This window comes from Cydia fagiglandana, chromosome 11, assembly GCF_963556715.1.
Source record: "Cydia fagiglandana chromosome 11, ilCydFagi1.1, whole genome shotgun sequence".
NCBI classification, from domain to species: Eukaryota; Metazoa; Arthropoda; class Insecta; order Lepidoptera; family Tortricidae; genus Cydia; species Cydia fagiglandana.
The window spans coordinates 13,966,906-13,979,152 of NC_085942.1; the positions used below are offsets into that span (position 1 = coordinate 13,966,906).

The window sequence follows — 12,247 nt, forward strand, 5'->3', positions numbered from 1 at the left end:
TAATGTCAAAAACGTACAATGTTTAATATTAGGATGCCGTCCATTTGGATGAATCCATTGTAACGGCATCCGTTTGGAAGGCTCGTCAGTGGCCTGCTTTACAGTGTTTGAAGCCCGCTCGCCGTCGCATAGGTACCTCGATACCATGAGTGATCTAGCATGAGTTGCCTTCTTGGGCGCCTCTCCAAGCATTTAGTGAGCCTTCAAATATGGACTCGCGCGCGAGAAAGCAACTCATGCTAGCGGGATCATATCTCGTCGCATAATAATTGATTGTCATAATGTAATGTTACGCATAAAACTTTTTTCGCATATTTTTTCTCCAGCTGAAACAGAAAGTATTTTCGAAAATATTTTGCATAGGTTGTCTAGAATAGGGTAGGTTAGGTTAGGGTTGTGTTATAATTTTTCAGATATATTAATATTTTCAGTACAATAACAATTATGCGAAATGAGTTCTATGCGTAATATTATATTAGGACAATCAATTATTATGCGACCCAATATGGACCCCATGCTAGCCGGTCAGATGTTAGTAAATAAAACAATACGTTAAAAAATCATTTTATTCTCAAAACAACCTGTACCCATGAAGTACAATAAAATTCACCTAGCGTCACATTTTTTAACAATGAAAAAATTACAAGGTATTTTTACATAATTGATTCTACAATAGGGCGTAACGTATAATTAATAATATCTTAGTCGAAACTTATTTCCGATAAAACGGTTATTGAAATCAAAGAAAAAATATAGTTTATTTTACACTAGTTTTTTTGCAGTTATGTCTGCAGTCGTACGCTTGACAATAAGCTAAAACATTAACCAATTTTGACATTATTTAGAGTTTCACAGATAGTTCAGTGTATTTTTTTTAATTTACTATAGGTACTATTAATTTACTACAGCCAGAATGAGGATATGTTAGAAACCGGTAACATACGGCATACTATCAAAAGTAGCAGTTGACTATATTATATTAAAAACAAAACAAAATAATATACAATTCTCAAAGTCATTTACATAAGTTGTTGCCTACCTGTTAACAGAATATTCTGTACAGTTAAAAAACAATGAAATTTAGTCTGAACTATGAGTTTCTCAAAAAAAAATTAACAAATTGTATAATACAGTTTTTGTCTCCACATACCTAAATCATTTAAATATGATATTCATTTAAACTTAAGATAAACCGGCCATGCGTTGAAAATTCTTATAAAACATTATCACAGTTATTATATTAAAAATAAACTAAATTAGAAGCACTCGGATAGATACCGTTACTAAAATTATTTCTATTTTGGTATTATTGTTTACAAAATGAACAAACAAAACTCCTACTGCTTATAAATCGCTTCAGTTTAATAATTAATGTGAAGAAACTTTCATGTAAACCTTTATCTGGGAAACATTTAATAACGATTGTCAGATTAACTTAACAATTTATATAAGACTTACTTATTGTTAAATAAATGACATTATTTTACACTCGATATTTACAAATTTAAATACATGCTGAATTCCTGGTTTGCTAAACATGTTTTTTTAAAGAAACCTATATTTACAATTCTACTTAATTTTAAGAATGCTGACACATCAATATATTTTCCACATCTCCGTCGTCGTCTTTATGGAATGGTGAAGGTTGCATTAATATTTATAGATGTTTAAGCTGTAACTAGTGCAAGAAAATATGATTCCTTCAAAAACCTATTAGGCCTTAGAAAAGTGAGAATAGAATACGAGTAGATAGAACCAATATACCGACAACCCGTTACATAATCACCACGGGTGAAGGAGTGGAAGGCTATTGCAGCAACGGTAACTAAATACGAAATCAGCGATGGCTATTATTAATAATATCTACAAAAATATTTTTAAGTAACTGGTAAATATAATAAGTGACTGACGAACAATTAAAACCTTTTGTTAAAATGGCCTAATTAATAATTAACATCTACGAGTAACACTGTCTTGGAAGTAATATCGGCTATTACATCAATGTTGGTACCATTTCGAGCAGGAACTCTTTATGAGCAAGATGGATAAAAACAATAAAACGGTCAAGAAGAGAAGTCATCTAAATGCTGTATAGACAGGTACACATTATGCACATAAACTTAATTTGTGTACCATATTTGTATCGTATTCTACAAAATGAGTTCAGTTCAATCCTTTTTGTCCGTTTGGACACAAATTAAACTTAGGTTGAAGTTTTGACACTAAAGTTAATATTAATTTACATAGAATCCTTGTTTATTATAATAATTATCTTGTATTTAATTATGTTTGCACAATTTTTTATGTCTCGTTAAACAAAATACACTAATAACAAGTTCTAATGAGCTTGTTATTGGTGTATTTTGGTTGCCGGTTTAATAATCGGCACTGATAATTGTTTTACAAAAAATTGCGCACAATTAAAACTCCGTCGTTAAAAGAACCCTTTTTCATTTTATCGAAAAAAGATATGCTCTTACTCATTTAAAATTCACTGCATTGGTAGAACAGCCATATAAAAGAAAAAAGCCGTAGTTCTTAACAGTAAAGGTAATTTTACTCGATATTCGTATATTGTCGATATGCTCCACTGGGATTATTTCAAGAAATTGTCTCTGGCATTTATTACATTAAAAATATGTACAGTCTTCACTTGTTCTTACGATCTATATGAAACTAGGAGTCTGTATCTATAATGTCCCTCTTGTATCGTTTCGTTGATCGTTAAGGTCTTTTAGGAATCGTAGCTTATCAGCTGTTCGGTACCTGGGACAACAAATTAAAATTAACAAGAACATCTAAAACCAAAAATAATACGTCGTTTAATAATAAATTTAGTACTTAATACAAAACTATCTTTAACTTTTTCAGTTTATTTAATATCGCATAAATAGTTTTGAACTACAGTTTGCACATATAAAGCTCCGTGCATTTTCGCCCTGAGGTAGGAGGAGTGTGTGCGTGCTGTGTGTGAATGTGGGGGTTAAACCGGACTAAAACCCTTTAAAATGGTTACAAATGATATTGTGACAGCATCGCACCGGCAATATTGCTGACAAGTAAACAACTTACAGAATTGTTTACATGTAATCATTTTATGTTTCCAGATATTTTATTAAACTACTAAGCACCAGTAAAAATATAACAACTAAACTGTTTAATTTCATTTTAACTTTGTACAAAGTGTAAGTATCCAAGAATTTTTAACTCGTGAAGCTACATAAATACGAACTTACATCAACTAAACTTCTAGTTTCTACGAACAACGACTTTACCTTTTTAGAGTAGCTTTGTAGAGCAATTAAAGTTGGTTTGTTGACTTCAAAAGTAAATTTAGTAGGTATGTCGGGCACAGATGTTTGTAGCGTTGTTATTTAATTCTACGTTGTTAAGTAAAAACTTTTCAGCTTTGTTAAGTAAAAATGAGCTAAGTATTTATTTATTTGCCCGAAAATAATTTAATATTGAGCTAAGAATTAATTTCTTTGTCCGAAAATAATTTAATAGGTACCTACTCATACACACTACAATCTATCAATCAATCAATCAATAATTTTATTACAACAAACTTAAATAATGATTTTCATTTCAGCCTTGTTTAATATTGACCTTTCGAAAGAGTTTATTGGGAAAGGGAATAATTGTGGATAAAATATATTTAATACTCTATACTATTTAATACTTACTTGGATCGTTTTTTTCTTCTCACCGTGTCCACGGGGGTTGCCTCGACACACAGCACGATTAATTTAGAACTGCAAGAATAACTGCAAGAAAAATATTATAAATTAATTGTAAACTGAAAATTAAAGGACGAATTATTTTCAACTGGTTCTCGTAAAATTTCGCGTTTATAAAAATACTAATAGCTATATGCTGCAAGGATTTAGAGCTTGTGACGGCCTCCTAGCCTAGTCGGTAGTGACCATAAGGGAACTCCGTATGGCATTCAAACTGCAGAACTTCATTTTGTTAGACCGCAATTTTTTTTGCTAATTTATGATTTTTGAACCGCTAACAATTATAACTTTTGGCGCATGTGTATGAAACTCAGAAAGGCTTTAAGGACGGGCTTAGACTAGCGTTTTATACGTGCCATATATAAGCTCACTTTTGGAAGTACGAGTACGTGTAGGCAAGTACCTATTAGACTAAATGTACCTAGAGAATATAGCGCGCGTGTAAGCGCGAAACTCCGAAACGACCGTAAATGCGTCAAAAAATGCTAGTCTGTAACCGCCCTAAGAGAATATTTTAAGAGCAGAAAAGTTAATGTAGGTAGGGTACTTGTAGGTAATACACTTATATCTATAAATACATTATTGAGTCCAAGGAGACAACCGTTTGCTTGTATCGAAAGAATGACAGAAATAAGAGTAAAAACGACTCACAAAAGATACGTACATAATCTCGTATCATTCTATAAATTACAATTCTCAACGAGACGGGAAGTTACGTTGTGAAAATATAATAGGAGTGTTTGAAGATGTAAAATTAAATTAGCTCGTGTTTGCCTCTGGCATGTTGTGAGAGGTACAAAGAATAACGACGATTTGCGGCGTTGTAAGAAAATTGTGTAAGTAGGACAAGGAACCGCAGTGCGCTGAAATATTGTAAAGGACCAATTAAATTTGTACAGTTTCAATTTGAAATCTGCAACTGTGATCGTTTTTGATGTTCACTTTAATTTACAAAATAAACTTTCTTTGACGCTGATTTGAACTAACATATATAACTTTTTATTAATTTCGTTTAGTTGTACCACTGTATATATATTGTATGTAAATACTTGTTTTTTTTTAGAAAAAAAAACATGTATAATGTTATATATGTTTTTTTTCGTCGAGTTGATCTCATTTCGAGATCAATGAAATCGCTCGTATTAGCATGAGCAAATGCAAATCCGTAACAAGTTTTTAAAATCTGAATCTGACTTAAGTAAAGCACTTTTTTATCAAGGTACCTATACTAAAGGAATAAAAATAGAGCAAGTAGGTATCTACAAGAAACTTTAAAATATAGATTTCGTTATATTAGTAAACCTTAGTAGGTAGGTGTAAATATAAAAAATAGGGTACAAATGTTACGTTATTATACTAGCAAAAAGATCATAATTGATTCATACCTAAACCTAATTTTAACATTTGAATCTGTGTTAAGTATTCTCAAAAACGGGGAAGTAGAGACGGTAATGTGAAATTTCAAAAGATAATCGATATGCTTTATCCTCGAAGGTATATTATCGAGGGAAATTGGTAACCTAGTACTGATACTACTGATTCATTAAGAATTAATTCAATAAAAATCTTAAATTACGTACCTCTTAATGTTGTTTTTTCCATTTTCCTTTTTATTTGCCGTAGGTACTATATTTCACGTTTCGCAGTTGTTTTAAAATAAAAACGCACCAAACATTTCAGGTACAATGAAAAACAACCACAACACAACAACGAATGTTAATACTAGGACTTACGGCTTATAATACGTCATGTTGCCATTAATGCCATTATAATAAGGTGCTCGCGGTTTCGGTTCACGCACCTTTATGTCTGAAATGGGCCTTATGTACTCTCAAGTTAGAAAAACACTCACGTTTCCTGGTCTAGTAGTTTGTTAGAGCGTAGGGACGAGGCCAGCCCGAACTTATCCGGACTTCCGCTGTGCCAAGCGTCGCAGTACGCGTCCATTGCTGGCTCGCCGTTGGGACTCGCGCCGTGCCACACAGCTTTCGTTGGCCTGAGATCAAAGGAATATGAATAATTTGTCTTATATTTAATTATTGGCTAAAATCAGACTCATTAGAATTAATCACACATCACTAAATAGTAATAAGTGTGTGAATACAATAATAATACCATATTTAATTTATACACTTACGCATGGCAAAAAAAAATATTATCATAATTGAAAGTGAATGAAGCCAAAGAATGTCTGATTATCTTAGAAACTGGAACGTTATAATATCTGCCTACTCTTCTTGAATTTTGAATATTGGACCCACATTAAGTAACAAAAGAACCTTAGGGTAATTATTTGTTGGAAATAATAAAACGCCAAGTAATTCATTTGAGCAGATCTGAAAGCAATCTTAATTTAAATAGGGGTATTGATTCTTAAAAAACGCGGAAAGGAAGAACTCTTGCAATTTTGATAGGTAGGTATTTAGAGCAGCAAATATCTCGATATGAATAAAAAATAAAAATAAAAATATTAAGGCCCACTTACACCATTCCACTAATCCTGGGTTAACCGGTTAATCCTGGAGTTACCATGGTTACCAGTACAATTTGACACGGCTAAACCGCTTAACCCCGGGTTAGTGGGATGATGCAAGTGGGCCTAAGTGGTTTAAGTCTCACCAGCCAGAGTCCATTAGCACGTTTTTTCCACTGAAGCTGTAGATCTTAGGCGCGTGGGCAAACAAAGCACCAGAGCCGTCGAACATTTCACCCCAGGAGTTGAAGAGCACGTCGCCACGGGTATTCACCACTGGGATCCCACGGTCCACCCAGCTCACGATCGAATCCATGGTTTGAACCCTTGACAAACAAATGTGAACTTAGGCAAATCGTTGTCCTTACGAAAAACCTGTAAGGATATGATGGTCGTTCTTGTCTACGTGACAGCGTGATAAAACGGTGTCCGTCACTTTCTATCCTACGGTGTTAAAAATTGACAGTTATTTTATCACGTGGATAAAGATGGATAAAGCCGCCGCCTGATATGTGTATGTAATTGGGTCATAGGTCGTTTAGTAAAAAGGACAATAATATGTTACACAACGAAGGTCGCAAAAATATCTGGCACGATCTTATTTGTAGAGCCATGAGAGCGTGTCACATATTTTTGCGGTGTTGGGAGAGTAACATATTATTGCAGGTGACTGTACATGTGTGTGACTGATTTGTTATACTACACCCATTTAAGGGTTGTTGTTTTATTTTAGTTTGAACAACGGAAATAGTTACCTATTAAATGTTTTATTTAGAGAAGTTGGAATCTGTCAGTTTAAAAATTTTCAACGAATTAATACGAGATAAAGTCCACTTTTTAACCGACTTCCAAATCCCAAAGGAGGAGGTTATCAATTCGGTTCTATGTTTTTTTTTTTTTTTTTTTTTTTTATGTTTGTTACTCCATATCTCCGTCATTACTGGACCGATTTTGAAAATTCTTTTTTTGATTGAATGTTTATGCATACAGATTGGTCCCGTTTTTGTCAAAACCCAGTTCTGATGATGGGATTCATGAGGAATCGAGGGAACTCCTCAAATCTTAAAGGCATACATATAGTGATTTTTGGGTTTTTATCAACAAATCAAGCATATACATCCAAAAAAGTGACATATGATGAAGTGGAACTGCTGATGATGATCAGAACGGAACTCTTCAACGACGCATAGTTCACGTTTGGCGATTTGTCCAGTTCGTTATGTTTGTTAAGCAAGTTAAGTTTTTTAAGCCACATTTTTGTCAAGCTCGAGTTCTGATGATGGGATCCATGAGGAATCGAGGGAACTCTTCAAATCTTAAAGGCATGCGTATAGAGATTTTTGTATTTACATCAGAAAATCAAGCATTTTCATTAAAAACTGTCGCATTTGATGAAGTGGAACTGCTGATGATGATCAGAACGGAACTCTTCAACGACGCATAGTTCACGTTTGGCGATTTGTCCTCTTCGTTATGTTTGTTAAGCAAGTTTAGTTTTTAAGCCACATTTCTGTCAAGCTCGAGTTCTGATGATGGGATCCATGAGAAATCGAGGGAACTCCTCAAATTTTAAAGGCATGCGTATAGAGATTTTTGTATTTTCATCAGAAAATCAAGCATTTTCATTAAAAACTGTCGCATTTGATGAAGTGGAACTGCTGATGATGATCAGAACGGAACTCTTCAACGACGCATAGTTCACGTTTGGCGATTTGTCCTCTTCGTTATGTTTGTTTAAGCAAGTTTAGTTTTTAAGCCACATTTCTGTCAAGCTCGAGTTCTGATGTTGGGATCCATAAGGAATCGAGATAACTCCTCAAATCTTAAAGGCATACGTATAGAATTTTTTGTATTTTCATCATAAAATCAAGCATTTACATTAAAAACTGTCGCATTTGATGAAGTGGAACTGCTGATGATGATCAGAACAGAACTCTTCAACGACGCATAGTACATGTTTGGTGATTTCGAATTTCGGTTTTGACTTGGACTGGGACCCGGACTCATACCCGGATCCGGTTCGGACCCGGACTCGGACTCGGACCCGGACTCGGACCCGGACTCGGATCCGGACTCGGACCCGGACTCGGACCCGGACTCGGACCCGGACTCGGACCCGGACTCGGACCCGGACTCGGACCCGGACTCGGACCCGGACTCGGACCGGGACTCGGACCCGGACTCTGACTCAGAGACCCGGACCTTGACCCGGAAAACCACTATGATACCTAAACTAAATAAACCACTATGATTACCTACCATAAAATGTGGGTATGATGATGCCAAACCCCTCCCGCTCAAACTCCCGTACACCGCACCGCATGCGCCGTTAAGTGGGTTAGGTTAGGTTTGAACTGCGATCCTCACAGAACCGAACAAAAGTGGGTTAGGTTTGGTTAGAACTGCGAGTCTTTCAGAAACGAAATGCTACTAGAAAAGTGGGTTTGATTAGGTTCGAACTGCGATCCTCACAGAACCGAACTGCTATCAGAGAAGTGGGTTAGGTTAGGCTAGAACTACGACCCTTACGGAAACGAAATGCTACTAGAAAGTACTCGTTTTACCTCCTTTTCTACATAGTGCACCATCTACCATAATCTTTCACCGGGCCCCATAGAAGTCGGTTTTTTTTTTCTTAAAAGTTATAGTAATATGATATCAAACTTTTTTGCTGGCCTACTTTTTAACTGGCCAATTTTTAGCGACAGTCTCCGTTTCAGCTTGCGCAAAAATGTGTTCATATGTTCAGATGTTTCCCAATGCAGGTCGCATTTCATATCCGATTCTCGTGAAAGTTTGTGAACAGGTTGGTACCTAGTTAGATTTTTCGACGTTTATTTTTTTTTAAATGTCCAAAACGGCGGGAATCGGCCTAAAGTACTTAACACATTCATTGCCACTAAGTGCTATGGGTTACGCTCGTAGCGCGTAGCCACGGTTTCGCCGTATGTAGCGCGTAGTCGCTACGAACAGTGTACCCGACAGTCGGGTTCTTAGCCCTGAATGTGTTAAGCGGCAGTAAGAGCTATTGGACTTAAGACTTTTGCGAGTTCGTTGTGATAATGATTCAGCGAAGTTTTAGAAGTGAAAACTTCTTTAGCGGCGCTGAGCACTTTTTGAGGTGGGGAAAAAATGATAAACTGGAGACAGCGTAACGCATAACGCGCTGACGTCATAATGTGTGACGGACAATGTTATTTTTACATTATTTTTTTGCTACAGCTTACGAAGTCATTCGTTTTATTATTTAATTCCAAACCACCAACCATTTACATTATCTATGTTACTGTGGTCTACGCTTAATCAAGTTATTTGAAGAATAACAAATAATACAAACATTATTAAACCTACTATCCTGCATTAAGTCTTCCAGCAGGAAATGGATCCAAAGTGGAAAAGCCATTAGCACTTACAGGCTCTATAGCAAAGCCACAATGTTGGGTGAAACTCAGAACATTCAATATTTTCCGTTTACAGAATTTTGCATATTTAAGCGCGGCGAGTGATATTGATACAGAATTATTGAATTGTGTAATTGTTTGCAGTGGGGTTTTAACTACTTGATATTGTATTGTTTGATGCCCTAACTGCGGTTGGAATAAATCTATCAATAGTATCATTTGTTTTATATTACAGAGATAGCTATTGTTTAATTATTTGATTGTTAGTTAAGTCACTTTAGTATATTACTACAGTGTTGTATATGAATGAAAATATTTATTTTCAGGCAACTATTGGCCCATAGATAAATAACTTAAAACTAGCATATATATTAAAAAATATATCTTAAAACTAAAAACACACAATTATGGTTGCGATGCAGTTCGCAACCCCGCAGTGTCAGGGAGCTGGCCGTAGAACCGTCGGAACTTGACACCCTTCGGCCAAAACTCCTCCTTGGTGAAGATCGCTAAATGTTCAGTCGGAACGCTCAGCACAAAAGAATTAAAATTCACACTGTGCCGAGATTCCAACTTCACGACCCTCAGGATGAATCCGGACTTGGCTCGTACATACTTTGCGATCTCCTCGACCTTCCTAAGGTAGTGTAATCGGGACACATAGAGCAGCGTCGTTGGTGTTGCAGGACGCAGCAAATGGTTGGGTCCAGTCGGGGCGGTACCGCACTGATTCGGACGAGCTGACTTAATTTTTTCTCCTCTAACATATATATGTACGTACTATGCAGTGATCAGTCCCTATTTATACTTGATTGAGTATTCCAAAAGCATTTTGTTACTACTTACTGGTTTTCTCAATGTTATTTTAAAGTGACATAAGTGGAAACCAGAAAAAATTACCACATATTTTACAAGCTTTTATTTAGTTTCACCTGACCGTTGTCTGTCTGTGTGTAATAAAATCTTGCAAGTTAAATTTGAACCACTTCCCGGTTTCCGATTGAGCTGAAATTTTGCATACATACGTAAGTCGGGTAACGTGACAATGCAATATTACGGTGTCATCGAGCTGATTTGATGATGGAGACCGGAGGTAGCCATAGGAACTCTGTGATAAAACAACGAAACCTAATTGTTTTTGGGGTTTTTAGAATTGTCTCGATAAGTATTAGTTGCCTGTGGAAAAAAAGTACAGTCGGCGATAAAAGCTTGTACCAAAAATGATTTTTGCCAAAAACTTATTTTTAGTATACCTGGAAGATATGAATGCTGTGAAAGTGCCGCCGAGCCCGGCCCTCTGGCCTTGCCGGAGGCACTCGTAGTTGGTGCCCCGAACGCCGTGCATGTCACCCGTGCGAGGTTCGTTCAGTGCCGCCAATCGTAACTAAGGAAGTTCACAATATTATTTTTATTAGGTACTATTGATATCTATTCATAACTAACAGGGTTCTTTTGTATTATCTTTATCACAAAATAAGTCGTATATGCTAAGGAGTTTTTTCGCTGTTTACAAAACACACTGACGCCGCCACAGTTTTCCCAACCTGTGACGGTAAAAAGTACTATGCGTATGCAGTGAAGTAATACATATGGCAGATGCCACTAAATTTCAATGTCTGGCGCAAACCTAAACTTAAGTTTTGTTTACAAATTTAGTCTGGTTTGGCGGAGTTTAGATTATTTGAATCTTACGCTAAGCAGTTCTATATGAATTGATATTGATATTTATTGAAATCAAATTTTACAGCATTACAGCTAACACCAATGCACTGTAAAATCAAGTAGTAAAATTAAGTACCTAAGTAATAATAAAGCGATTAATAAGCTACCTATTACATGTTTGATTCGCAAAAACGTAAAAAATCTTTAAAAAGTTTATGAATGTCCATGATATATCCATTTTTAAGTAATAACTATTGGAGGCTAATTTGTGGACAGCCCCTAAGTACATTATTTTCTATATGTCCATTTATATATATCAGTAAATTGAGATCACGCACAAAATGGCATGGCATTTATTAACATGATTTAGTATGTGTATTTTTAATTAAAAAAAAAATTCGTTATACTTCACTTATTAATATTAACTAAAATTTTTAGGAATCGACAAATACAAAACGGAATTAATTCGATTCGTTTCATTCCCATGAAATTAAATAGCGGTCTAATATCCTATTATTACGTAAAACAATATTCCATTCTTATTATTATGGACCATTTTTTCAATGAACGACAGGTATATAATTATCTGCATGTGTTTCTAATTACATAGGAACGGAAGTAGTGAGCAGCAATAATTAAAAACATTTTGTGAAGTGTTTTTCAAATGACAAACGTAATTATAATTTGTCCTAAATAATCACCTCTACTTCAAAGGACTCTGGTTAAGGTTATATAATTATTTAATTATGTACTTAACCTTACAAGGTACTATGCCGTTGTTTGTTTTACATAGTTAATCAAACGTCCAAAAACCAAAGAGCTGAATATGCACTCATTAATAGCATCATTAAAGACGGGTTTGAGGTCACATAATAAATACTCAATAGTATTAGGTACAGAAGGTTCACTCTCTAACAAAACGCATATATTACGACTGATATGACCGCAAGGTGGCGCAAGCGCGAGCAGGC

General features: G+C 35.4%; 1 protein-coding gene across 1 annotated transcript in view; it reads right to left on the minus strand.

Moving 5' to 3' along the window:
• Positions 1-552: 552 nt before the first annotated feature.
• Positions 553-12,247, minus strand: part of LOC134668673 (collagen alpha-1(V) chain-like) — a 69,984-nt gene continuing 58,289 nt past the window's right edge. Inside the window, exons 19-23 of the mRNA XM_063526115.1 lie at positions 10,868-10,998; positions 6,360-6,539; positions 5,593-5,736; positions 3,687-3,767; positions 553-2,766 (exon numbers count right to left, since the gene is read on the minus strand). Coding sequence (XP_063382185.1) covers positions 2,691-2,766; positions 3,687-3,767; positions 5,593-5,736; positions 6,360-6,539; positions 10,868-10,998 — 612 coding nt within the window. The 3' untranslated portion in view covers positions 553-2,690. The remainder of the gene's footprint in view (positions 2,767-3,686; positions 3,768-5,592; positions 5,737-6,359; positions 6,540-10,867; positions 10,999-12,247) is intronic.